Source organism: Oncorhynchus gorbuscha, unplaced genomic scaffold (genome assembly GCF_021184085.1).
Source record: "Oncorhynchus gorbuscha isolate QuinsamMale2020 ecotype Even-year unplaced genomic scaffold, OgorEven_v1.0 Un_scaffold_387, whole genome shotgun sequence".
Taxonomy (NCBI): Eukaryota; Metazoa; Chordata; class Actinopteri; order Salmoniformes; family Salmonidae; genus Oncorhynchus; species Oncorhynchus gorbuscha.
In genome coordinates this window covers 889,559-914,314 of record NW_025745234.1, presented here as the reverse complement: position 1 = coordinate 914,314, position 24,756 = coordinate 889,559, and the positions used below count along the sequence as shown (strand labels likewise).

The window sequence follows — 24,756 nt, the reverse complement described above, 5'->3', positions numbered from 1 at the left end:
TGAATGGGTCTATAGTCAGTTAACATACTGGCTGAATGGGTCTATAGTCAGTTAACATACTGGCTGAATGGGTCTATAGTCAGTTAACATACTGGCTGAATGGGTCTATAGTCAGTTAACATACTGGCTGAATGGGTCTATAGTCAGTTAACATACTGGCTGAATGGGTCTATAGTCAGTTAACATACTGGCTGAATGGGTCTATAGTTAACATACTGGCTGAATGGGTCTATAGTCAGTTAACATACTGGCTGAATGGGTCTATAGTCAGTTAACATACTGGCTGAATGGGTCTATAGTCAGTTAACATACTGTCTGAATGGGTCTATAGTCAGTTAACATACTGGCTGAATGGGTCTATAGTCAGTTAACATACTGGCTGAATGGGTCTATAGTCAGTTAACATACTGGCTGAATGGGTCTATAGTCAGTTAACATACTGGCTGAATGGGTCTATAGTCAGTTAACATACTGGCTGAATGGGTCTATAGTCAGTTAACATACTGGCTGAATGGGTCTATAGTCAGTTAACATACTGGCTGAATGGGTCTATAGTCAGTTAACATACTGGCTGAATGGGTCTATAGTCAGTTAACATACTGGCTGAATGGGTCTATAGTCAGTTAACATACTGGCTGAATGGGTCTATAGTTAACATACTGGCTGAATGGGTCTATAGTCAACATACTGGCTGAATGGGTCTATAGTCAGTTAACATACTGGCTGAATGGGTCTATAGTCAGTTAACATACTGACTGAATGGGTCTATAGTCAGTTAACATACTGGCTGAATGGGTCTATAGTCAGTTAACATACTGGCTGAATGGGTCTATAGTCAGTTAACATACTGGCTGAATGGGTCTATAGTTAACATACTGGCTGAATGGGTCTATAGTCAGTTAACATACTGGCTGAATGGGTCTATAGTCAGTTAACATACTGGCTGAATGGGTCTATAGTCAGTTAACATACTGGCTGAATGGGTCTATAGTCAGTTAACATACTGGCTGAATGGGTCTATAGTTAACATACTGGCTGAATGGGTCTATAGTCAACATACTGGCTGAATGGGTCTATAGTCAGTTAACATACTGGCTGAATGGGTCTATAGTCAGTTAACATACTGGCTGAATGGGTCTATAGTCAGTTAACATACTGGCTGAATGGGTCTATAGTCAGTTAACATACTGGCTGAATGGGTCTATAGTCAGTTAACATACTGGCTGAATGGGTCTATAGTCAGTTAACATACTGGCTGAATGGGTCTATAGTCAGTTAACATACTGGCTGAATGGGTCTATAGTCAGTTAACATACTGGCTGAATGGGTCTATAGTCAGTTAACATACTGGCTGAATGGGTCTATAGTCAGTTAACATACTGGCTGAATGGGTCTATAGTCAGTTAACATACTGGCTGAATGGGTCTATAGTCAGTTAACATACTGGCTGAATGGGTCTATAGTCAGTTAACATACTGGCTGAATGGGTCTATAGTCAGTTAACATACTGGCTGAATGGGTCTATAGTCAGTTAACATACTGGCTGAATGGGTCTATAGTTAACATACTGGCTGAATGGGTCTATAGTTAACATACTGGCTGAATGGGTCTATAGTTAACATACTGGCTGAATGGGTCTATAGTTAACATACTGGCTGAATGGGTCTATAGTTAACATACTGGCTGAATGGGTCTATAGTCAGTTAACATACTGGCTGAATGGGTCTATAGTCAGTTAACATACTGGCTGAATGGGTCTATAGTCAGTTAACATACTGGCTGAATGGGTCTATAGTCAGTTAACATACTGGCTGAATGGGTCTATAGTCAGTTAACATACTGGCTGAATGGGTCTATAGTTAACATACTGGCTGAATGGGTCTATAGTTAACATACTGGCTGAATGGGTCTATAGTCAGTTAACATACTGGCTGAATGGGTCTATAGTTAACATACTGGCTGAATGGGTCTATAGTCAGTTAACATACTGGCTGAATGGGTCTATAGTCAGTTAACATACTGGCTGAATGGGTCTATAGTTAACATACTGGCTGAATGGGTCTATAGCCAGTTAACATACTGGCTGAATGGGTCTATAGTCAGTTAACATACTGGCTGAATGGGTCTATAGTCAGTTAACATACTGGCTGAATGGGTCTATAGTCAGTTAACATACTGGCTGAATGGGTCTATAGTCAGTTAACATACTGGCTGAATGGGTCTATAGTTAACATACTGGCTGAATGGGTCTATAGTCAGTTAACATACTGGCTGAATGGGTCTATAGTCAGTTAACATACTGGCTGAATGGGTCTATAGTCAGTTAACATACTGGCTGAATGGGTCTATAGTCAGTTAACATACTGGCTGAATGGGTCTATAGTTAACATACTGGCTGAATGGGTCTATAGTCAGTTAACATACTGGCTGAATGGGTCTATAGTTAACATACTGGCTGAATGGGTCTATAGTCAGTTAACATACTGGCTGAATGGGTCTATAGTCAGTTAACATACTGGCTGAATGGGTCTATAGTCAGTTAACATGCTGGCTGAATGGGTCTATAGTTAACATACTGGCTGAATGGGTCTATAGTCAGTTAACATACTGGCTGAATGGGTCTATAGTCAGTTAACATACTGGCTGAATGAGTCTATAGTTAACATACTGGCTGAATGGGTCTATAGTCAGTTAACATACTGGCTGAATGGGTCTATAGTCAGTTAACATACTGGCTGAATGGGTCTATAGTCAGTTAACATACTGGCTGAATGGGTCTATAGTCAGTTAACATACTGGCTGAATGGGTCTATAGTCAGTTAACATACTGGCTGAATGGGTCTATAGTCAGTTAACATACTGGCTGAATGGGTCTATAGTCAGTTAACATACTGGCTGAATGGGTCTATAGTCAGTTAACATACTGGCTGAATGGGTCTATAATCAGTTAACATACTGGCTGAATGGGTCTATAGTCAGTTAACATACTGGCTGAATGGGTCTATAGTCAGTTAACATACTGGCTGAATGGGTCTATAGTCAGTTAACATACTGGCTGAATGGGTCTATAGTCAGTTAACATACTGGCTGAATGGGTCTATAGTCAGTTAACATACTGGCTGAATGGGTCTATAGTCAGTTAACATACTGGCTGAATGGGTCTATAGTCAGTTAACATACTGGCTGAATGGGTCTATAGTCAGTTAACATACTGGCTGAATGGGTCTATAGTCCGTTAACATACTGGCTGAATGGGTCTATAGTCAGTTAACATACTGGCTGAATGGGTCTATAGTCAGTTAACATACTGGCTGAATGGGTCTATAGTCAGTTAACATACTGGCTGAATGGGTCTATAGTCAGTTAACATACTGGCTGAATGGGTCTATAGTCAGTTAACATACTGGCTGAATGGGTCTATAGTCAGTTAACATACTGGCTGAATGGGTCTATAGTCAGTTAACATACTGGCTGAATGGGTCTATAGTCAGTTAACATACTGGCTGAATGGGTCTATAGTCAGTTAACATACTGGCTGAATGGGTCTATAGTCAGTTAACATACTGTCTGAATGGGTCTATAGTCAGTTAACATACTGGCTGAATGGGTCTATAGTCAGTTAACATACTGGCTGAATGGGTCTATAGTCAGTTAACATACTGGCTGAATGGGTCTATAGTCAGTTAACATACTGGCTGAATGGGTCTATAGTCAGTTAACATACTGGCTGAATGGGTCTATAGTCAGTTAACATACTGGCTGAATGGGTCTATAGTTAACATACTGGCTGAATGGGTCTATAGTCAGTTAACATACTGGCTGAATGGGTCTATAGTCAGTTAACATACTGGCTGAATGGGTCTATAGTCAGTTAACATACTGGCTGAATGGGTCTATAGTCAGTTAACATACTGGTTGAATGGGTCTATAGTCAGTTAACATACTGGCTGAATGGGTCTATAGTCAGTTAACATACTGGCTGAATGGGTCTATAGTCAACATACTGGCTGAATGGGTCTATAGTCAGTTAACATACTGGTTGAATGGGTCTATAGTCAGTTAACATACTGGCTGAATGGGTCTATAGTCAGTTAACATACTGGCTGAATGGGTCTATAGTCAGTTAACATACTGGCTGAATGGGTCTATAGTCAGTTAACATACTGGCTGAATGGGTCTATAGTCAGTTAACATACTGGCTGAATGGGTCTATAGTCAGTTAACATACTGGCTGAATGGGTCTATAGTCAGTTAACATACTGGCTGAATGGGTCTATAGTCAGTTAACATACTGGCTGAATGGGTCTATAGTCAGTTAACATACTGGCTGAATGGGTCTATAGTCAGTTAACATACTGGCTGAATGGGTCTATAGTCAGTTAACATACTGGCTGAATGGGTCTGTGTGTGTGTGTGTGTGTGTGTGTGTGTACCTCGTTAGCCTTCGGGTCGTCAGGACACTGTGTGTGTGTGTGTGTGTGTGTGTGTGTGTGTGTGTGTGTGTGTGTGTGTGTGTGTGTGTGTGTGTGTGTGTGTGTGTGTGTGTGTGTGTGTGTGTGTGTGTGTGTGTGTACCTCGTTAGCCTTCGGGTCGTCAGGACACTGTGCGTCTTTGGTCTGCTTGATGTTCTCCACCATTTTCCTCAGGAAGGCGTGACTGTTGTTCTCATTCTGCACCATCAACACCTCTAGCATGAACCACAGACACCTACACACACACACACACACACACACACACACACACACACACACACACACACACACACACACACACACACACACACACACACACACACACACACATCAGAAATACTCAAGCTGTCTGTGTTCGTGTGTAAGAGGAGAGGCCATGTACTGTCTGATGAAGAGGAGAGGCCATGTACTGTCTGATGAAGAGGAGAGGCCATGTACTGTCTGGTTGAGGAGAGATGAAGAGGAGAGGCCATGTACTGTCTGGTTGAGGAGAGATGAAGAGGAGAGGCCATGTACTGTCTGGTTGAGGAGAGATGAAGAGGAGAGGCCATGTACTGTCTGATTTAGGAGGGATGAAGAGGAGAGGCCATGTACTGTCTGGTTGAGGAGAGATGAAGAGGAGAGGCCATGGATGAATTGAGGAGAGATGAAGAGGCCATGCATTGTCTGGTTGAGGAGAGAGGAGAGATGTAGAGGCCATGCACTGTCTGGTTGAGGAGAGAGGAAGAGGAGAGGCCATGTACTGTCTGGTTGAGGAGAGATGAAGAGGAGAGGCCATGTACTGTCTGATTGAGGAGAGATGAAGAGGAGAGGCCATGTACTGTCTGGTTGAGGAGAGAGGAAGAGGAGAGGCCATGTACTGTCTGATTGAGGAGAGATGAAGAGGAGAGTGTGTGTATGGTGTGTGTGTATGTATGGTGTGTATGTGTGTGTGTGTGTATGGTGTGTGTATGTGTGGTGTGTGTGTGTGTGTGTATGGTGTGTGCGTGTGTGTGTGTGTATGGTGTGTGTATGTGTGTGTGTATGGTGTGTGTGTGTGTGTGTGTACACTCACTCCTTGAGGTCTCGGAGCTGTTCAAAGTCCTGTGGCTTGGTGAAGTCTGGGTCATGAGCCAACAGGTGGATCATATAAGGAACCACATACTCTGGTAGGAGAGACATCATCTTATCTATAGAGGGAGAGGAGGAGAGGAGGGGGGAGAGAGGGGGAGAGGAGGGAGGAGAAGGAGAGAGGGGGAGGGGGAGGGGAGAGGAGGAGAGGAGAGGGGGAGAGGAGGGAGAGAGAAGAGGAGAGAGGGAGAAGAGAAGAGGGGGAGAGGAGGGAGGAGAAGGAGAGGGAAAAGGAGAGAGGGGGAGAGGAGGAGAGGAGGAGAGGAGAAGGGGAGAGGGAGAAGGAGAGGGGAGAGGAGGAGGAGAGAGCGGGAGAGAGGAGGAGAGAGAAGGAGAAAGGAAAGGAGGAGAGAGAAGGAGAAAGGAGGGGAGGAGGGAGAAGGAGAGAGGAGGGGAGGAGGGAGAGGGAGAGAGGGGAAAGGAGGAGAGGGGTGTAGGGAGAAGGGCGGGAGAGCAGACAGGGGAGGACGGACTTAGTAAGATTTCTGTGCTGATGTATTAACAGTGGGGTTGAGTCGTGTCCGGTTGTATTAACAGTGGGGTTGAGTCGTGGGGTTGAGTCATGTCCTGATGTATTAACAGTGGGGTTGAGTCGTGTCCTGATGTATTAACAGTGGGGTTGAGTCGTGTCCTGATGTATTAACAGTGGGGTTGAGTCGTGTCCTGTTGTATTAACAGTGGGGTTGAGTCGTGTCCTGATGTATTAACAGTGGGGTTGAGTCGTGTCCTGATGTATTAACAGTGGGGTTGAGTCGTGTCCTGATGTATTAACAGTGAGGTTGAGTTGTGTGCTGATGTATTAATAGTGGGGTTGAGTCGTGGGGTTGAGTCGTGTCCTGTTGTATTAACAGTGGGGTTGAGTCGTGTCCTGATGTATTAACAGTGGGGTTGAGTCGTGTCCTGTTGTATTAACAGTGGGGTTGAGTCGTGTCCTGATGTATTAACAGTGGGGTTGAGTCGTGTCCTGATGTATTAACAGTGGGGTTGAGTCGTGTCCTGATGTATTAACAGTGGGGTTGAGTCGTGGGGTTGAGTCGTGTCCTGATGTATTAACAGTGGGGTTGAGTCGTGTCCTGATGTATTAACAGTGGGGTTGAGTCGTGGGGTTGAGTCGTGTCCTGATGTATTAACAGTGGGGTTGAGTCGTGGGGTTGAGTCGTGTCCTGATGTATTAACAGTGGGGTTGAGTCGTGTCCTGATGTATTAACAGTGAGGTTGAGTTGTGTCCTGATGTATTAACAGTGGGGTTGAGTCGTGGGGTTGAGTCGTGTCCTGATGTATTAACAGTGGGGTTGAGTCGTGTCCTGATGTATTAACAGTGGGGTTGAGTCGTGGGGTTGAGTCGTGTCCTGATGTATTAACAGTGAGGTTGAGTCGTGTCCTGATGTATTAACAGTGGGGTTGAGTCGTGGGGTTGAGTCGTGTCCTGATGTATTAACAGTGAGGTTGAGTCGTGTCCTGATGTATTAACAGTGGGGTTGAGTCGTGGGGTTGAGTCGTGTCCTGATGTATTAACAGTGGGGTTGAGTCGTGGGGTTGAGTCGTGTCCTGTTGTATTAACAGTGGGGTTGAGTCGTGGGGTTGAGTCGTGTCCTGATGTATTAACAGTGAGGTTGAGTCGTGTCCTGATGTATTAACAGTGGGGTTGAGTCGTGGGGTTGAGTCGTGTCCTGATGTATTAACAGTGGGGTTGAGTCGTGGGGTTGAGTCGTGTCCTGTTGTATTAACAGTGGGGTTGAGTCGTGGGGTTGAGTCGTGTCCTGATGTATTAACAGTGGGGTTGAGTCGTGTCCTGATGTATTAACAGTGGGGTTGAGTCGTGAGGTTGAGTTGTGTCCTGATGTATTAACAGTGGGGTTGAGTCGTGGGGTTGAGTCGTGTCCTGATGTATTAACAGTGGGGTTGAGTCGTGAGGTTGAGTTGTGTCCTGATGTATTAACAGTGGGGTTGAGTCGTGTCCTGATGTATTAACAGTGGGGTTGAGTCGTGTCCTGATGTATTAACAGTGGGGTTGAGTCGTGTCCTGATGTATTAACAGTGGGGTTGAGTCGTGTCCTGATGTATTAACAGTGGGGTTGAGTCGTGTCCTGATGTATTAACAGTGGGGTTGAGTCGTGTCCTGATGTATTAACAGTGGGGTTGAGTCGTGGGGTTGAGTCGTGTCCTGATGTATTAACAGTAAGGTTGAGTCGTGTCCTGATGTATTAACAGTGGGGTTGAGTCGTGTCCTGATGTATTAACAGTGGGGTTGAGTCGTGTCCTGATGTATTAACAGTGGGGTTGAGTCGTGTCCTGATGTATTAACAGTGGGGTTGAGTCGTGTCCTGATGTATTAACAGTGGGGTTGAGTCGTGGGGTTGAGTCGTGTCCTGATGTATTAACAGTAAGGTTGAGTCGTGTCCTGATATATTAACAGTGGGGTTGAGTCGTGGGGTTGAGTCGTGTCCTGTTGTATTAACAGTGGGGTTGAGTCGTGGGGTTGAGTCGTGTCCTGATGTATTAACAGTGGGGTTGAGTCGTGTCCTGATGTATTAACAGTGGGGTTGAGTCGTGAGGTTGAGTTGTGTCCTGATGTATTAACAGTGGGGTTGAGTCGTGCGGTTGAGTCGTGTCCTGATGTATTAACAGTGGGGTTGAGTCGTGGGGTTGAGTCGTGTCCTGATGTATTAACAGTGGGGTTGAGTCGTGGGGTTGAGTCGTGTCCTGTTGTATTAACAGTGGGGTTGAGTCGTGGGGTTGAGTCGTGTCCTGATGTATTAACAGTGGGGTTGAGTCGTGTCCTGATGTATTAACAGTGGGGTTGAGTCGTGAGGTTGAGTTGTGTCCTGATGTATTAACAGTGGGGTTGAGTCGTGGGGTTGAGTCGTGTCCTGATGTATTAACAGTGGGGTTGAGTCGTGAGGTTGAGTTGTGTCCTGATGTATTAACAGTGGGGTTGAGTCGTGTCCTGATGTATTAACAGTGGGGTTGAGTCGTGTCCTGATGTATTAACAGTGGGGTTGAGTCGTGTCCTGATGTATTAACAGTGGGGTTGAGTCGTGTCCTGATGTATTAACAGTGGGGTTGAGTCGTGTCCTGATGTATTAACAGTGGGGTTGAGTCGTGTCCTGATGTATTAACAGTGGGGTTGAGTCGTGGGGTTGAGTCGTGTCCTGATGTATTAACAGTAAGGTTGAGTCGTGTCCTGATGTATTAACAGTGGGGTTGAGTCGTGTCCTGATGTATTAACAGTGGGGTTGAGTCGTGTCCTGATGTATTAACAGTGGGGTTGAGTCGTGTCCTGATGTATTAACAGTGGGGTTGAGTCGTGTCCTGATGTATTAACAGTGGGGTTGAGTCGTGGGGTTGAGTCGTGTCCTGATGTATTAACAGTAAGGTTGAGTCGTGTCCTGATATATTAACAGTGGGGTTGAGTCGTGGGGTTGAGTCGTGTCCTGTTGTATTAACAGTGGGGTTGAGTCGTGGGGTTGAGTCGTGTCCTGATGTATTAACAGTGGGGTTGAGTCGTGTCCTGATGTATTAACAGTGGGGTTGAGTCGTGAGGTTGAGTTGTGTCCTGATGTATTAACAGTGGGGTTGAGTCGTGCGGTTGAGTCGTGTCCTGATGTATTAACAGTGGGGTTGAGTCGTGAGGTTGAGTTGTGTCCTGATGTATTAACAGTGGGGTTGAGTCGTGGGGTTGAGTCGTGTCCTGATGTATTAACAGTGGGGTTGAGTCGTGTCCTGATGTATTAACAGTGGGGTTGAGTCGTGTCCTGATGTATTAACAGTGGGGTTGAGTCGTGTCCTGATGTATTAACAGTGGGGTTGAGTCGTGTCCTGATGTATTAACAGTGGGGTTGAGTCGTGTCCTGATGTATTAACAGTGGGGTTGAGTCGTGGGGTTGAGTCGTGTCCTGATGTATTAACAGTAAGGTTGAGTCGTGTCCTGATATATTAACAGTGGGGTTGAGTCGTGAGGTTGAGTCGTGTCCTGTTGTATTAACAGTGGGGTTGAGTCGTGTCCTGATGTATTAACAGTGAGGTTGAGTCGTGGGGTTGAGTTGTGTCCTGATGTATTAACAGTGGGGTTGAGTCGTGAGGTTGAGTTGTGTCCTGATGTATTAACAGTGGGGTTGAGTCGTGGGGTTGAGTCGTGTCCTGATGTATTAACAGTGGGGTTGAGTCGTGAGGTTGAGTCGTGTCCTGATGTAATAACAGTGGGGTTGAGTCGTGTCCTGATGTATTAACAGTGGGGTTGAGTCGTGTCCTGATGTATTAACAGTGGGGTTGAGTCGTGTCCTGTTGTATTAACAGTGGGGTTGAGTCGTGTCCTGATATATTAACAGTGGGGTTGAGTCGTGGGGTTGAGTCGTGTCCTGTTGTATTAACAGTGGGGTTGAGTCGTGTCCTGATGTATTAACAGTTTGGTTGAGTCGTGTCCTGATGTATTAACAGTGGGGTTGAGTCGTGTCCTGATGTATTAACAGTGGGGTTGAGTCTTGTCCTGATGTATTAACAGTGGGGTTGAGTCGTGTCCTGATGTATTAACAGTGGGGTTGAGTCGTGTCCTGATGTATTAACAGTGGGGTTGAGTCGTGGGGTTGAGTCGTGTCCTGATGTATTAACAGTGGGGTTGAGTCGTGTCCTGATGTATTAACAGTGGGGTTGAGTCGTGTCCTGATGTATTAACAGTGGGGTTGAGTCGTGTCCTGATGTATTAACAGTGAGGTTGAGTCGTGGGGTTGAGTCGTGTCCTGATGTATTAACAGTGAGGTTGAGTCGTGTCCTGATGTATTAACAGTGGGGTTGAGTCGTGTCCTGATGTATTAACAGTGAGGTTGAGTCGTGTCCTGATGTATTAACAGTGGGGTTGAGTCGTGGGGTTGAGTCGTGTCCTGTTGTATTAACAGTGGGGTTGAGTCGTGTCCTGATGTATTAACAGTGGGGTTGAGTCGTGTCCTGATGTATTAACAGTGGGGTTGAGTCGTGTCCTGTTGTATTAACAGTGGGGTTGAGTCGTGTCCTGATATATTAACAGTGGGGTTGAGTCGTGGGTTTGAGTCGTGTCCTGTTGTATTAACAGTGGGGTTGAGTCGTGTCCTGATGTATTAACAGTGGGGTTGAGTCGTGTCCTGATGTATTAACAGTGGGGATGAGTCGTGTCCTGATGTATTAACAGTGAGGTTGAGTCGTGTCCTGATGTATTAACAGTGGGTTTGAGTCGTGGGGTTGAGTCGTGTCCTGTTGTATTAACAGTGGGGTTGAGTCGTGAGGTTGAGTCGTGTCCTGATGTATTAACAGTGGGGTTGAGTCGTGGGGTTGAGTCGTGTCCTGATGTATTAACAGTGGGGTTGAGTCGTGGGGTTGAGTCGTGTCCTGTTGTATTAACAGTGGGGTTGAGTCGTGGGGTTGAGTCGTGTCCTGATGTATTAACAGTGGGGTTGAGTCGTGTCCTGATGTATTAACAGTGGGGTTGAGTCGTGAGGTTGAGTTGTGTCCTGATGTATTAACAGTGGGGTTGAGTCGTGGGGTTGAGTCGTGTCCTGTTGTATTAACAGTGGGGTTGAGTCGTGGGGTTGAGTCGTGTCCTGATGTATTAACAGTGGGGTTGAGTCGTGTCCTGATGTATTAACAGTGGGGTTGAGTCGTGAGGTTGAGTTGTGTCCTGATGTATTAACAGTGGGGTTGAGTCGTGTCCTGATGTATTAACAGTGGGGTTGAGTCGTGTCCTGATGTATTAACAGTGGGGTTGAGTCGTGTCCTGATGTATTAACAGTGGGGTTGAGTCGTGTCCTGATGTATTAACAGTGGGGTTGAGTCGTGTCCTGATGTATTAACAGTGGGGTTGAGTCGTGTCCTGATGTATTAACAGTGGGGTTGAGTCGTGGGGTTGAGTCGTGTCCTGATGTATTAACAGTAAGGTTGAGTCGTGTCCTGATGTATTAACAGTGGGGTTGAGTCGTGTCCTGATGTATTAACAGTGGGGTTGAGTCGTGTCCTGATGTATTAACAGTGGGGTTGAGTCGTGTCCTGATGTATTAACAGTGGGGTTGAGTCGTGTCCTGATGTATTAACAGTGGGGTTGAGTCGTGGGGTTGAGTCGTGTCCTGATGTATTAACAGTAAGGTTGAGTCGTGTCCTGATATATTAACAGTGGGGTTGAGTCGTGGGGTTGAGTCGTGTCCTGTTGTATTAACAGTGGGGTTGAGTCGTGGGGTTGAGTCGTGTCCTGATGTATTAACAGTGGGGTTGAGTCGTGTCCTGATGTATTAACAGTGGGGTTGAGTCGTGAGGTTGAGTTGTGTCCTGATGTATTAACAGTGGGGTTGAGTCGTGCGGTTGAGTCGTGTCCTGATGTATTAACAGTGGGGTTGAGTCGTGGGGTTGAGTCGTGTCCTGATGTATTAACAGTGGGGTTGAGTCGTGGGGTTGAGTCGTGTCCTGTTGTATTAACAGTGGGGTTGAGTCGTGGGGTTGAGTCGTGTCCTGATGTATTAACAGTGGGGTTGAGTCGTGTCCTGATGTATTAACAGTGGGGTTGAGTCGTGAGGTTGAGTTGTGTCCTGATGTATTAACAGTGGGGTTGAGTCGTGGGGTTGAGTCGTGTCCTGATGTATTAACAGTGGGGTTGAGTCGTGAGGTTGTGTTGTGTCCTGATGTATTAACAGTGGGGTTGAGTCGTGTCCTGATGTATTAACAGTGGGGTTGAGTCGTGTCCTGATGTATTAACAGTGGGGTTGAGTCGTGTCCTGATGTATTAACAGTGGGGTTGAGTCGTGTCCTGATGTATTAACAGTGGGGTTGAGTCGTGTCCTGATGTATTAACAGTGGGGTTGAGTCGTGTCCTGATGTATTAACAGTGGGGTTGAGTCGTGGGGTTGAGTCGTGTCCTGATGTATTAACAGTAAGGTTGAGTCGTGTCCTGATGTATTAACAGTGGGGTTGAGTCGTGTCCTGATGTATTAACAGTGGGGTTGAGTCGTGTCCTGATGTATTAACAGTGGGGTTGAGTCGTGTCCTGATGTATTAACAGTGGGGTTGAGTCGTGTCCTGATGTATTAACAGTGGGGTTGAGTCGTGGGGTTGAGTCGTGTCCTGATGTATTAACAGTAAGGTTGAGTCGTGTCCTGATATATTAACAGTGGGGTTGAGTCGTGGGGTTGAGTCGTGTCCTGTTGTATTAACAGTGGGGTTGAGTCGTGGGGTTGAGTCGTGTCCTGATGTATTAACAGTGGGGTTGAGTCGTGTCCTGATGTATTAACAGTGGGGTTGAGTCGTGAGGTTGAGTTGTGTCCTGATGTATTAACAGTGGGGTTGAGTCGTGCGGTTGAGTCGTGTCCTGATGTATTAACAGTGGGGTTGAGTCGTGAGGTTGAGTTGTGTCCTGATGTATTAACAGTGGGGTTGAGTCGTGGGGTTGAGTCGTGTCCTGATGTATTAACAGTGGGGTTGAGTCGTGTCCTGATGTATTAACAGTGGGGTTGAGTCGTGTCCTGATGTATTAACAGTGGGGTTGAGTCGTGTCCTGATGTATTAACAGTGGGGTTGAGTCGTGTCCTGATGTATTAACAGTGGGGTTGAGTCGTGTCCTGATGTATTAACAGTGGGGTTGAGTCGTGGGGTTGAGTCGTGTCCTGATGTATTAACAGTAAGGTTGAGTCGTGTCCTGATATATTAACAGTGGGGTTGAGTCGTGAGGTTGAGTCGTGTCCTGTTGTATTAACAGTGGGGTTGAGTCGTGTCCTGATGTATTAACAGTGAGGTTGAGTCGTGGGGTTGAGTTGTGTCCTGATGTATTAACAGTGGGGTTGAGTCGTGAGGTTGAGTTGTGTCCTGATGTATTAACAGTGGGGTTGAGTCGTGGGGTTGAGTCGTGTCCTGATGTATTAACAGTGGGGTTGAGTCGTGAGGTTGAGTCGTGTCCTGATGTATTAACAGTGGGGTTGAGTCGTGTCCTGATGTATTAACAGTGGGGTTGAGTCGTGTCCTGATGTATTAACAGTGGGGTTGAGTCGTGTCCTGTTGTATTAACAGTGGGGTTGAGTCGTGTCCTGATATATTAACAGTGGGGTTGAGTCGTGGGGTTGAGTCGTGTCCTGTTGTATTAACAGTGGGGTTGAGTCGTGTCCTGATGTATTAACAGTTTGGTTGAGTCGTGTCCTGATGTATTAACAGTGGGGTTGAGTCGTGTCCTGATGTATTAACAGTGGGGTTGAGTCTTGTCCTGATGTATTAACAGTGGGGTTGAGTCGTGTCCTGATGTATTAACAGTGGGGTTGAGTCGTGTCCTGATGTATTAACAGTGGGGTTGAGTCGTGGGGTTGAGTCGTGTCCTGATGTATTAACAGTGGGGTTGAGTCGTGTCCTGATGTATTAACAGTGGGGTTGAGTCGTGTCCTGATGTATTAACAGTGGGGTTGAGTCGTGTCCTGATGTATTAACAGTGAGGTTGAGTCGTGGGGTTGAGTCGTGTCCTGATGTATTAACAGTGAGGTTGAGTCGTGTCCTGATGTATTAACAGTGGGGTTGAGTCGTGTCCTGATGTATTAACAGTGAGGTTGAGTCGTGTCCTGATGTATTAACAGTGGGGTTGAGTCGTGGGGTTGAGTCGTGTCCTGTTGTATTAACAGTGGGGTTGAGTCGTGTCCTGATGTATTAACAGTGGGGTTGAGTCGTGTCCTGATGTATTAACAGTGGGGTTGAGTCGTGTCCTGTTGTATTAACAGTGGGGTTGAGTCGTGTCCTGATATATTAACAGTGGGGTTGAGTCGTGGGTTTGAGTCGTGTCCTGTTGTATTAACAGTGGGGTTGAGTCGTGTCCTGATGTATTAACAGTGGGGTTGAGTCGTGTCCTGATGTATTAACAGTGGGGATGAGTCGTGTCCTGATGTATTAACAGTGAGGTTGAGTCGTGTCCTGATGTATTAACAGTGGGTTTGAGTCGTGGGGTTGAGTCGTGTCCTGTTGTATTAACAGTGGGGTTGAGTCGTGTCCTGATGTATTAACAGTGGGGTTGAGTCGTGGGGTTGAGTCGTGTCCTGTTGTATTAACAGTGGGGTTGAGTCGTGTCCTGATGTATTAACAGTGGGGTTGAGTCGTGTCCTGATGTATTAACAGTGGGGTTGAGTCGTGTCCTGATGTATTAACAGTGGGGTTGAGTCGTGTCCTGATGTATTAACAGTGGGGTTGAGTCGTGTCCTGATGTATTAACAGTGGGGTTGAGTCGTGTACTGATGTATTAACAGTGGGGTTGAGTCGTGTCCTGATGTATTAACAGTGGGGTTGAGTTGTGGGGTTGAGTCGTGTCCTGATGTATTAACAGTGGGGTTGAGTCGTGTCCTGATGTATTAACAGTGGGGTTGAGTCGTGGGGTTAAGTCGTGTCCTGATGTATTAACAGTGGGGTTGAGTCGTGGGGTTGAGTCGTGTCCTGATGTATTAACAGTGGGGTTGAGTCGTTTCCTGATGTATTAACAGCGGGGTTGAGTCGTGTCCTGATGTATTAACAGTGGGGTTGAGTCGTGAGGTTGAGTCGTGTCCTGATGTATTAACAGTGGGGTTGAGTCGTGGGGTTGAGTCGTGTCCTGATGTATTAACAGTGGGGTTGAGTCGTGAGGTTGAGTCGTGTCCTGATGTATTAACAGTGGGGTTGAGTCGTTTCCTGATGTATTAACAGCGGGGTTGAGTCGTGTCCTGATGTATTAACAGTGGGGTTGAGTCGTGAGGTTGAGTCGTGTCCTGATGTATTAACAGTGGGGTTGAGTCGTGTCCTGATGTATTAACAGTGGGGTTGAGTCGTGGGGTTGAGTCGTGTCCTGATGTATTAACAGTGGGGTTGAGTCGTTTCCTGATGTATTAACAGCGGGGTTGAGTCGTGTCCTGATGTATTAACAGTGGGGTTGAGTCGTGAGGTTGAGTCGTGTCCTGATGTATTAACAGTGGGGTTGAGTCGTGGGGTTGAGTCGTGTCCTGATGTATTAACAGTGGGGTTGAGTCGTGTCCTGTTCGGTCCGGTTCACTAACCGTGGGCCAGGGGATTGTTATGTTACGGTCCGGTTCACTAACCGTTGGCCAGGGTGTGGTTATGTTACGGTCCGGTTCACTAACCGTGGGCCAGGGGGTTGTTGTTACGGTCCGGTTCACTAACCGTGGGCCAGGGGGTTGTTGTTACGGTCCGGTTCACTAACCGTGGGCCAGGGGTTGTTATGTTACGGTCTGGTTCACTAACCGTGGGCCAGGGGTTGTTGTTACGGTCCGGTTCACTAACCCTGGGCCAGGGGTTGTTGTTACGGTCCGGTTCACTAACCGTGGGCCAGGGGTTGTTGTTACGGTCCGGTTCACTAACCGTGGGCCAGGGGGTTGTTGTTACGGTCCGGTTCACTAACCGTGGGCCAGGGGTTTGTTGTTACGGTCCGGTTCACTAACCGTGGGCCAGGGGGTTGTTGTTACGGTCCGGTTCACTAACCGTGGGCCAGGGGGTTGTTGTTACGGTCCGGTTCACTAACCGTGGGCCAGGGGGTTGTTGTTACGGTCCGGTTCACTAACCGTGGGCCAGGGGGTTGTTGTTACGGTCCGGTTCACTAACCGTGGGCCAGGGGGTTGTTATGTTACGGTCTGGTTCACTAACCGTGGGCCAGGGGGTTGTTGTTACGGTCCGGTTCACTAACCCTGGGCCAGGGGGTTGTTGTTACGGTCCGGTTCACTAACCGTGGGCCAGGGGGTTGTTGTTACGGTCCGGTTCACTAACCGTGGGCCAGGGGGTTGTTATGTTACGGTCTGGTTCACTAACCGTGGGCCAGGGGGTTGTTGTTACGGTCCGGTTCACTAACCGTGGGCCAGGGGGTTGTTGTTACGGTCCGGTTCACTAACCGTGGGCCAGGGGGTTGTTGTTACGGTCCGGTTCACTAACCGTGGGCCAGGGGGTTGTTATGTTACGGTCTGGTTCACTAACCGTGGGCCAGGGGGTTGTTGTTACGGTCCGGTTCACTAACCCTGGGCCAGGGGGTTGTTGTTACGGTCCGGCTCACTAACCGTGGGCCAGGGGGTTGTTATGTTACGGTCCGGCTCACTAACCGTGGGCCAGGGGGTTGTTGTTACGGTCCGGTTCACTAACCCTGGGCCAGGGGGTTGTTATGTTACGGTCCGGTTCACTAACCGTGGGCCAGGGGGTTGTTATGTTACGGTCTGGTTCACTAACCGTGGGCCAGGGGGTTGTTGTTACGGTCCGGTTCACTAACCCTGGGCCAGGGGGTTGTTGTTACGGTCCGGTTCACTAACCCTGGGCCAGGGGGTTGTTATGTTACGGTCCGGTTCACTAACCGTGGGCCAGGGGGTTGTTATGTTACGGTCCGGTTCACTAACCGTGGGCCAGGGGTTTGTTGTTACGGTCCGGTTCACTAACCGTGGGCCAGGGGGTTGTTGTTACGGTCCGGTTCACTAACCGTGGGCCAGGGGGTTGATGTGTGGTCATGTTACGGTCCGGTTCACTAACCGTGGGCCAGCGGGTTGTTGTTTTACGGTCCGGTTCACTAACCGTGGGTCAGGGGGTTATTGTTACGGTCCGGTTCACTAACCGTGGGCCAGGGGGTTGTTGTTGATGAATTCCCGTCTGATACTGATGTTCTTGAGCAGACACTGTCTGGCGTGGGCCCTCCTCTCCTTGACCGGGTCTTTGGCACACAGCGAGAAGACGGCCAGGTACTCTAACGGGAGGAGCAGCTTGACCAGAGCCAGGTGTAACTTCTGGGCAAAGATCTGACGCACCTGGTAACACTCATCCTGCAGGAGACCACAGAACACTTCAACAACAAGGACAGAACACGTCAACAACAACAAGGACAGAACACGTCAACAACAACAAGGACAGAACACGTCAACAACAACAAGGACAGAACACGTCAACAACAACAAGGACAGAACACGTCAACAACAACAAGGACAGAACACGTCAACAACAACAAGGACAGAACACGTCAACAACAAGGACAGAACACGTCAACAACAACAAGGACAGAACACGTCAACAACAACAAGGACAGAACACGTCAACAACAACAAGGACAGAACACGTCAACAACAACAAGGACAGAACACGTCAACAACAACAAGGACAGAACACGTCAACAACAACAAGGACAGAACACTTCAACAACAACAAGGACAGAGCACTTCAACAACAACAAGGACAGAACACTTCAACAACAAGGACAGAACACTTCAACAACAAGGACAGAACACTTCAACAACAAGGACAGAACACTTCAACAACAAGGACAGAACACTTCAAGGACAGAACACTTCAAGGACAGAACACATCAACAACAACAACGACAGAACACTTCAACAACAACAACGACAGAACACTTCAACAACAACAAGGACAGAACACTTCAACAACAACAAGGACAGAACACTTCAACAACAACAAGGACAGAACACTCCAACAACAAGGACAGAACACTTCAAGGACAGAACACTTCAAGGGCAGAACACTTCAAGGGCAGAACACTTCAAGGGCAGAACACTTCAAGGGCAGAACACTTCAAGGGCAGAACACGTCAACAACAACAAGGACAGAACACTCCAACAACAAGGACAGAACACTTCAAGGACAGAACACGTCAACAACAACAAGGACAGAACACGTCAACAACAACAAGGACAGAACACTTCAACAACAACAAGGACAGAACACTTCAACAACAAGGACAGAACACTTCAACAACAAGGACAGAACACTTCAAGGACAGAACACAACAACAACAAGGACAGAACACGTCAACAACAACAAGGACAGAACACGTCAACAACAACAAGGACAGAACACTTCAACAACAAGGACAGAACACTTCAACAACAAGGACAGAACACTTCAACAACAAGGACAGAACACTTCAAGGACAGAACACAACAACAACAAGGACAGAACACTTCAACAACAACAAGGACAGAACACTTCAACAACAACAAGGACAGAACACTTCAACAACAACAAGGACAGAACACTTCAAGGACAGAACACTTCAAGGACAGAACACTTCAACAACAACAAGGACAGAACACTCCAACAACAAGGACAGAACACTTCAAGGACAGAACACATCAACAACAACAACAAGGACAGAACACTTCAACAACAACAAGGACAGAACACTTCAACAACAACAAGGACAGAACACTTCAACAACAACAAGGACAGAACACTTCAAGGACAGAACACTTCAAGGACAGAACACTTCAAGGGCAGAACACTTCAAGGGCAGAACACTTCAAGGGCAGAACACTTCAAGGGCAGAACACTTCAAGGGCAGAACACTTCAACAACAACAAGGACAGAACACTCCAACAACAAGGACAGAACACTTCAAGGACAGAACACATCAACAAGAACAAGGACAGAACACGTCAACAACAACAAGGACAGAACACTTCAACAACAACAAGGACAGAACACTTCAACAACAACAAGGACAGAACACTTCAACAACAAGGACAGAACACTTCAACAACAAGGACAGAACACTTCAACAACAAGGACAGAACACTTCAACAACAAGGACAGAACACTTCAACAACAAGGACAGAACACTTCAACAACAAGGACAGAACACTTCAACAACAAGGACAGAACACTTCAACAACAAGGACAGAACACTTCAAGGACAGAACACTTCAAGGACAGAACACTTCAAAAACAAGGACAGAACACTTCAACAACAAGGACAGAACACTTCAACAACAAGGACAGAACACTTCAACAACAAGGACAGAACACTTCAACAACAAGGACAGAACACTTCAACAACAAGGACAGAACACTTCAACAACAAGGACAGAACACTTCAACAACAAGGACAGAACACTTCAACAACAAGGACAGAACACTTTAAGTCCCTTGAAGTCCCACCCCGACAGAAACGTTTCCTAAAGTTCCACCCTGACAGAAACGTGTCCTTAAAGTCCCACCCTGACAGTCTGACAGAAACGTGTCCTAAAGTCCCACCCTGACAGAAACGTGTCCTAAAGTCCCACCCTGACAGACAGTCTGACAGAAACGTGTGCTAAAGTCCCACCCTGACAGAAACGTGTCCTAAAGTCCCACCCTGACAGAAACGTGTCCTAAAGTCCCACCCTGACAGAAACGTGTCCTAAAGTCCCACCCTGACAGAAACGTGTCCTAAAGTCCCACCCCGACAGGAACGTGTCCTAAAGTCCCACCCCGACAGAAACGTGTCCTAAAGTCCCACCCCGACAGAAACGTGTCCTAAAGTCCCACCCCGACAGAAACGTGTCCTAAAGTCCCACCCCGACAGAAACGTGTCCTAAAGTCCCACCCCGACAGACAGTCTTACGTTGATAACCAGCCCACCCTGACAGAAACGTGTCCTAAAGACCCACCCTGACAGAAACGTGTCCTAAAGTCCCACCCTGACAGATAGTCTGACAGAAACATGTCCTAAAGTCCCACCCTGACAGACAGTCTGACAGAAACATGTCCTAAAGTCCCACCCTGACAGAAACGTGTCCTAAAGTCCCACCCCGACAGACAGTCTTACGTTGATAACCAGCCCACCCTGACAGACAGTCTGATAGAAACATGTCCTAAAGTCCCACCCTGACACAAACGTGTCCTAACGTCCCACCCTGACAGAAACGTGTCCTAAAGTCCCACCCTGACAGAAACGTGTCCTAAAGTCCCACCCCGACAGACAGTCTTACGTTGATAACCAGCCCACCCTGACAGAGACGTGTCCTAAAGTCCCACCCTGACAGAAACGTGTCCTAAAGTCCCACCCCGACAGAAACGTGTCCTAAAGTCCCACCCCGACAGAGACGTGTCCTAAAGTCCCACCCCGACAGAAACGTGTCCTAAAGTCCCACCCCGACAGAAACGTGTCCTAAAGTCCCACCCCGACAGACAGTCTTACGTTGATAACCAGCCCACCCTGACAGAAACGTGTCCTAAAGTCCCACCCTGACAGAAACGTGTCCTAAAGTCCCACCCCGACAGAAACGTGTCCTAAAGTCCCACCCTGACAGAAACGTGTCCTAAAGTCCCACCCCGACAGACAGTCTTACGTTGATGACCAGCCCACAGAGCTGGAACTGTTCCGGTGTGATGATGTCATGGTAAACCGGTTCCTGGGCCAGTTTCATGATGGCTCCTCCTGCTGCCAGACGCAGACGAGACATGTCTGACTTACTGCGGGAGGAAGAGGAGGAAGAGGAGGAAGAGATGTGAGTCATGAGCATGAATGACTATTTTGTAACCTACACCCCCCCCCCCCCAAAACGCAGTTAGCCTGACCGCTCAACCAACGACCTCTAATCCCTAACCTTCAACACCTGACCCAGAGATCTCCCTCTGAGACCAGCATGGCTGACAGCAGTCTGACCTCTGACCTCCACATACCTGATCTTCTTCTGTTCTGTGAGGTCTCCCTCCGAGACCAGCATGGCGGACAGCAGTCTGACCTCTGACCTCTACATACCTGATCTTCTGTTCTGTGAGGTCTCCCTCTCAGACCAGCGTTGTTGACCTCTGACCTCCACATACCTGATCTTTTTCTGTTCTGTGAGGTCTCCCTCCGAGACCAGCATGGCGGACAGCAGTCGGAGGGTGGAGTTGGCCGATTTAGACTGGTTGTTCTTCATACCGAGGAGCCAACGCACCAACAGCTTAATGGCCTGCACCTGGGGAGGAGAGACGGAGAGAGGGAGGACAGAGAAAGGGGGAGGAGAGCAACTCAGTTGGTAGAGCACAGTGCTTGAAATTGCCAGGGTTATAGGTTTGAGTCCCACTGGGGACCTGTGTTGGGGGAAAGTATTAGAAAAGAGAGAGACAGAGGAGAGCGAGGGACAGAGAGAGAGGAGAGCAAGGGACAGAGAGAGAGGAGAGCGAGGGACAGAGAGAGAGGAGAGCGAGGGACAGAGAGAGAGGAGAGCGAGGGACAGAGAGAGAGGAGGAGAGCGAGGGACAGAGAGAGAGGAGGAGAGCGAGGGACAGAGAGAGAGGAGGAGAGCGAGGGACAGAGAGAGAGGAGGAGAGCAAGGGACAGAGAGAGAGGAGGAGAGCAAGGGACAGAGAGAGAGGAGGAGAGCAAGGGACAAAGAGAGAGGAGGAGAGCGAGGGACAGAAAGAGAGAGGAGGAGAGCGAGGGACAGAAAGAGAGAGGAGAGCGAGGGACAGAAAGAGAGAGGAGAGCGAGGGACAGAAAGAGAGAGGAGAGCGAGGAACGGAAAGAGAGCGAGGGACAGAGAGCGAGGGACAGAGAGCGAGGCGGAGAGCGAGAGACAGAGAGGGAGGGGGAGAGCGAGAGGCGGAGAGCGAGGGTCAGAAAGATAGAGGAGGAGAGCGAGGGACAGAAAGAGAGAGGAGGAGAGCGAGGGACAGAAAGAGAGAGGAGGAGAGCGAGGGACAGAGAGATCGAGGAGGAGAGCGAGGGACAGAGAGATCGAGGAGGAGAGCGAGGGACAGAGAGATCGAGGAGGAGAGCGAGGGACAGAGAGATCGAGGAGGAGAGCGAGGGACAGAAAGAGAGAGGAGGAGAGCGAGGGACAGAAAGAGAGAGGAGGAGAGCGAGGGACAGAGAGATCGAGGAGGAGAGCGAGGGACAGAAAGAGAGAGGAGGAGAGCGAGGGACAGAAAGAGAGAGGAGGAGAGCGAGGGACAGAAAGAGAGGAGGAGAGAGCGAGGGACAGAAAGAGAGAGGAGGAGAGCGAGGGACAGAAAGAGAGAGGAGGAGAGCGAGGGACAGAAAGAGAGAGGAGGAGAGCGAGGGACAGAAAGAGAGAGGAGGAGAGCGAGGGACAGAAAGAGAGAGGAGGAGAGCGAGGGACAGAAAGAGAGAGGAGGAGAGCGAGGGACAGAGAGATCGAGGAGGAGAGCGAGGGACAGAAAGAGAGAGGAGGAGAGCGAGGGACAGAAAGAGAGAGGAGGAGAGCGAGGGACAGAAAGAGAGAGGAGGAGAGCGAGGGACAGAAAGAGAGAGGAGGAGTGCGAGGGACAGAAAGAGAGTGTAGTTACCTCAGGAGAGTGTAGTTAGGAGGAGATATGTAGGGTGTAGTTACCTCAGGAGAGTGTAGTTAGGAGGAGATATGTAGGGTGTAGTTACCTCAGGAGAGTGTAGTTAGGAGGAGATATGTAGAGAGTGTAGTTACCTCAGGAGAGTGTAGTTAGGAGGAGATATGTAGAGTGTAGTTACCTCAGGAGAGTGTAGTTAGGAGGAGATATGTAGGGTGTAGTTACCTCAGGAGAGTGTGGTTAGGAGGAGATATGTAGGGTGTAGTTACCTCAGGAGAGTGTAGTTAGGAGGAGATATGTAGGGTGTAGTTACCTCAGGAGAGTGTAGTTAGGAGGAGATATGTAGGGTGTAGTTACCTCAGGAGAGTGTAGTTAGGAGGAGATATGTAGGGTGTAGTTACCTCAGGAGAGTGTAGTTAGGAGGAGATATGTAGGGTGTAGTTACCTCAGGAGAGTGTAGTTAGGAGGAGATATGTAGGTGTAGTTACCTCAGGAGAGTGTAGTTAGGAGGAGATCAGGAGAGTGTAGTTAGGAGGAGATATGTAGAGTGTAGTTACCTCAGGAGAGTGTAGTTAGGAGGAGATATGTAGGGTGTAGTTACCTCAGGAGAGTGTAATTAGGAGGAGATATGTAGGGTGTAGTTACCTCAGGAGAGTGTAGTTAGGAGGAGATATGTAGGGTGTAGTTACCTCAGGAGAGTGTAGTTAGGAGGAGATATGTAGGGTGTAGTTACCTTAGCCAGCACCTCAGGAGAAACTTCTTCGTCAGATGTCCACAGCTTCCCATTTTTGTTTCCTACAGACTGGAGACACAAGATGGTGAAGCACGAGCAGTCTCCCTCTCTACAATCCCTGTGTCTCTTTAGGTGACCTCTTTACAACCCCTGTGTCTCTTTAGGTGACCTCTCTACAACCCCTGTGTCTTTAGGTGACCCAAGCGCTAGCATCGGTGTGTAGATACATGGATTTATGTGTGTCAGTGTGTGTGTGTGTGTGTGTGTGTGTGTGTGTGTGTGTGTGTGTGTGTGTGTGTGTGTGTGTGTGTGTGTGTGTGTGTGTGTGTGTGTGTGTATTAATGATCAGTGTGTGTGTATTAATGATCAGTGTGTGTGTGTGTGTGTGTGTGTGTGTGTGTGTGTGTGTGTGTGTGTGTGTGTGTGTGTGTGTGTGTGTGTGTTCATGATCAGTGTGTGTGTGTGTGTGTATTAATGATCAGTGTGTGTGTGTGTGTGTGTGTGTGTGTGTGTGTGTGTGTGTGTGTGTGTGTGTGTGTGTGTGTGTGTGTGTGTGTGTGTGTGCATGCGTGCGTGCGTGTTCATGATCAATGTGTGTATTTTTGTGTCGGTGTGTGTCTTCGCTCCCAAAACCCACCCTGTCGTTCATGAGCAGGTCCTTGACGATGAAGTTGGCCACGATGGCCTTCATGGGGGAGGCAAACTGATCTGGAGCCAGTAGAGAGATATGACCCAGACTGACCAGGGGGGTTATCAACTGTTCTGGGACGTCAGCATTCAGACTACGAGAGAGAGGCTGGGGGAGAGGAGAGAGGTGGTTAGAGAGAGAGAGGCTGGGGGAGAGGAGAGAGGTGGTTAGAGAGAGAGAGGCTGGGGGAGAGGAGAGAGGTGGTTAGAGAGAGAGAGGCTGGGGGAGAGGAGAGAGTGGTTAGAGAGAGAGGGCTGGGGGAGAGGAGAGGTGGTTAGAGAGAGAGGCTGGGGGGAGAGGAGAGAGGTGGTTAGAGAGAGAGGGGGGGGAGAGGAGAGAGGTGGTTAGAGAGAGAGAGGGGCTGGGGGAGGAGAGAGGTGGTTAGAGAGAGAGGGTGGGGGAGAGGAGAGAGGTTTAGAGAGAGAGGCTGGGGGAGAGGAGAGGTGGTTAGAGAGAGAGGCTGGGGGAGAGGAGAGAGGTGGTTAGAGAGAGAGGCTGGGGGAGAGGAGAGAGGTGGTTAGAGAGAGAGAGGAGAGGTGGTTAGGGAGAGAGGCTGGAGGAGAGAGGTGGTTAGAGAGAGGGGGGAGAGGAGAGGTGGTTAGAGAGAGAGAGGCTGGGGGAGAGGAGAGGTGGTTAGAGAGAGAGAGGCTGGGGAGAGGAGAGAGGTGGTTAGAGAGAGAGAGGCTGGGGAGAGGAGGTGGTTAGAGAGAGGAGGGGGGGAGAGGAGAGAGAGGTGGTTAGAGAGAGAG

The 24,756-nt window shown here is 48.3% G+C and overlaps 1 protein-coding gene across 1 annotated transcript in view; it reads right to left on the bottom strand.

Moving 5' to 3' along the window:
• Positions 1 to 4,497: 4,497 nt before the first annotated feature.
• The window catches only part of LOC124018074 (sister chromatid cohesion protein PDS5 homolog A-like), a gene marked incomplete at both ends in the record, with an annotated part of 31,905 nt that continues 11,646 nt past the window's right edge, over positions 4,498 to 24,756 (bottom strand). Inside the window, 7 exons of the mRNA XM_046333332.1 lie at positions 4,498 to 4,707; positions 5,527 to 5,641; positions 17,137 to 17,341; positions 20,642 to 20,765; positions 21,120 to 21,256; positions 23,320 to 23,388; positions 23,957 to 24,115. Coding sequence (XP_046189288.1) covers positions 4,498 to 4,707; positions 5,527 to 5,641; positions 17,137 to 17,341; positions 20,642 to 20,765; positions 21,120 to 21,256; positions 23,320 to 23,388; positions 23,957 to 24,115 — 1,019 coding nt within the window. The remainder of the gene's footprint in view (positions 4,708 to 5,526; positions 5,642 to 17,136; positions 17,342 to 20,641; positions 20,766 to 21,119; positions 21,257 to 23,319; positions 23,389 to 23,956; positions 24,116 to 24,756) is intronic.